Below are 2543 nucleotides of genomic sequence, written 5' to 3' on the forward strand. Positions count from 1 at the left end.
AATGATTTTAGAATTCTTCTTTGTAATCATCTTGGGTTTGTGAGCCACATAGGAAAGCCAATCTTGTTACTTTATAGAGCTCTTATTTTTGTATACCTAAAAAAAAAAAGTGGCATTACTCACCTGACTCAATCAACTTGACTTCAAATTACATTTTTGGCTGCATTTAAAAATCAAATTTACCTCAAAAGGCAAGATGTTCTACTATGAAAGTTATTTTTTTTTAATATGAAAGTACTCTGAGAACAGCATCCCCAAAATGAATAGAAACAAAAGTAGCAGGTGAGGGTAAAGGTAAAGCTTTAAAGCTTCCCAAGGCAGATAATTTGGTGGGTAGATTGAGGGACATTAATTTTTAAAGTATAATCTTGGAATATGTTTTTAAACAGCCACATTTCTTTATGTTTATACTTGGCCCTTCAGATGGTTGATTTTCTGGTAATAAGACACAATTTCAAAATCCTTGAATGGTTTAAAATGGGATATGAATATAGTTTCCCACAAAGATTACAGGGACATGGGGTGAGAGAAAGTGCACCAAAGTGTGTAAAGGATTTTTCGTTTCTAACGGGAGCACCCAAACCGTCAAAGGTGAGAGTTCTAACAATCTCCACTTTTGTTGGATGCTGGTGATTTGGAGGGCTTTCAAGTAATTTTGAAGGTCTCCTATTCTTTCCTTAAACTCTATGTATTTGAACAAATCCTGGCTCCATTCAATGATTTTTGTTTGTTCGTTTCACAGTGTGATTCCTATAACATGAGCCTATCAGTAATTGTGAATTCTATTTTTGTCATTTTTGGCACTTAACAGTTCACAATGCTTGGTTGTGTGGTTTGATATTGTTTTAATTTTTGCATTTTACATTTGGCACTTTTGAAGAAGGGCACATTGTCTTGTACGTCGTTTGGGGAAAGTGGTAAGCCTCCCCCTGTCTCTTTTTTAAATGTTTGGGTTTGTGAAATAACACGATTCTCCCCGGAATCCTGTATCATTAAACGGAGCAGGTGAAATTTCGCCTTCACAAGGCGAAATTTGTGCATCCTAACCCTTCTTAGAGGCTGGTGTCCCCGGCTTCTTCGGATTTAGGTTGTTTGACCCCTGCTGTCACAGGCCCTGGGGGCCCCTCCCTGCAGAAAAGCACAACTGGATTTTTTCGAGCCCACATGGCCACATCCCCTCCCATCCTGCTGGCCTGGTTGGAAGAGGACATCCGGCCGCAGGCTCTCAGCCGGTGGGCGTAGCGGTTTCGAAGGCGATTGCGGCTTCTGGCCTGCAGACCCGGGCCCTGGCTGGGCAGGAAAGCGTCCACATTCCTAGTCCGGTAGCCCTCTTCCCGGCTGCGTCCCAGGAGCATCGAAATGTTGGGGTTGCGAATGGCATAGATGACAGGGTTGATGGCCCCGTTGGCCCAGGTCAGCCAGACAGCCACCACGTTGAGGAGCGAGGGGGCCTGCGCGGCCTGGGCGTGCCGGGCCGCGGCCAGCAGCACAAGGAAGCAGTAGGGGCCCCAGCAGCAGATGACGAAGACGATCATGATCAGCACGGTGGTGGCCGTGCGCACCTCGCTGAAGAAGCGCAGCACGCGCGCGTACGTGGTCAGGGGCCGCACGCGCTCGTCGGACAGGCGCACGGTCTTGCAGATGTGGTAGTGGCAGAAGCACATGAGCAGGAAGGGCAGCAGGTAGCAGGCCACCACCAGCCCCACGCTGTAGGCCGCGCCCAGCTGCGCGGGGTCCGGGGACGTCCGGTACAGGCAGCCGTGGAAGCTCTGCGCCGCGGGGGGCTCCCGGGGCGCGCGGAGCAGCTCCCAGGGCAGGGAGAAGCCCAGCGCCGCCAGCCAGGCGCCCGCCAGCAGCTGCAGCGCGCGGCGGCGGCCGATCTTCTCCCGCGGCGGCCGCACGATGGCGCAGTAGCGGTCCAGCGAGATGAGGGCCACGCTGAGCGTGGACACGATGCCGAAGCACGAGCTGAAGAAGCGGCTGGCGGCGCAGAAGCCGCGCCAGGGCCCCGCGGCGGCGGCGGGGGCGGCGGGGGCGGCGGGGGCCGAGCCCCCCGGCGGCGTGAAGAGGTCCAGGAAGGCAGCGGGCAGGCAGAGCAGCGCGGTGAGCAGATCCGACAGGGACAGGGACAGGATGAAGGCGTTGGTGACGGTGCGGAGCTGCCGGTGCTTCACGATCACCCCCATCACCGCGCAGTTGCCCAAGCTAGACAGCAGGAAGATGAGCAGCAGCACGAGCGCCTGGGCCGCCACCGCCGCCCCGTGCGACAGCAGCGGCCTCCCCGCCGCCCCCGCCGCCCGGGGCCCGCCCAGGCCGCCGCCAGCCGAGGCGCCAGTGCCGTCGCCCCCGCTCCCGTCGCTCTGGTTCCCCAGCGCCGCGGCAGCCGCGCTCGCCACGGTGCCGAAGGAGAGCACGGCCGCCGCCGTCCCTGCGGAGGAAGTCCCGCCAGGGGCGGCGGCCGCGGAGGGGGCTCCGGGGTGCGGGCTGCCCCACAAAGCCATTCTCGCTGGCGGGCGGACCGGCGGCGGCGGCTGCTCCTCCAT

At 56.7% G+C, this 2543-nt stretch overlaps 1 protein-coding gene across 1 annotated transcript; it reads right to left on the bottom strand.

Moving 5' to 3' along the window:
- Positions 1–425: 425 nt before the first annotated feature.
- On the bottom strand, positions 426–2543 carry LOC111158220 (G protein-coupled receptor 135). Its single transcript, XM_022520142.1, has one exon. It carries the CDS (start codon positions 2541–2543, stop codon positions 1053–1055), a length of 1491 nt encoding a protein of 496 aa, XP_022375850.1. The 3' UTR covers positions 426–1052.

This window comes from Enhydra lutris, unplaced genomic scaffold (genome assembly GCF_002288905.1).
Source record: "Enhydra lutris kenyoni isolate GAN:26980312 unplaced genomic scaffold, ASM228890v2 scaffoldscaffold4, whole genome shotgun sequence".
Taxonomy (NCBI): Eukaryota; Metazoa; Chordata; class Mammalia; order Carnivora; family Mustelidae; genus Enhydra; species Enhydra lutris.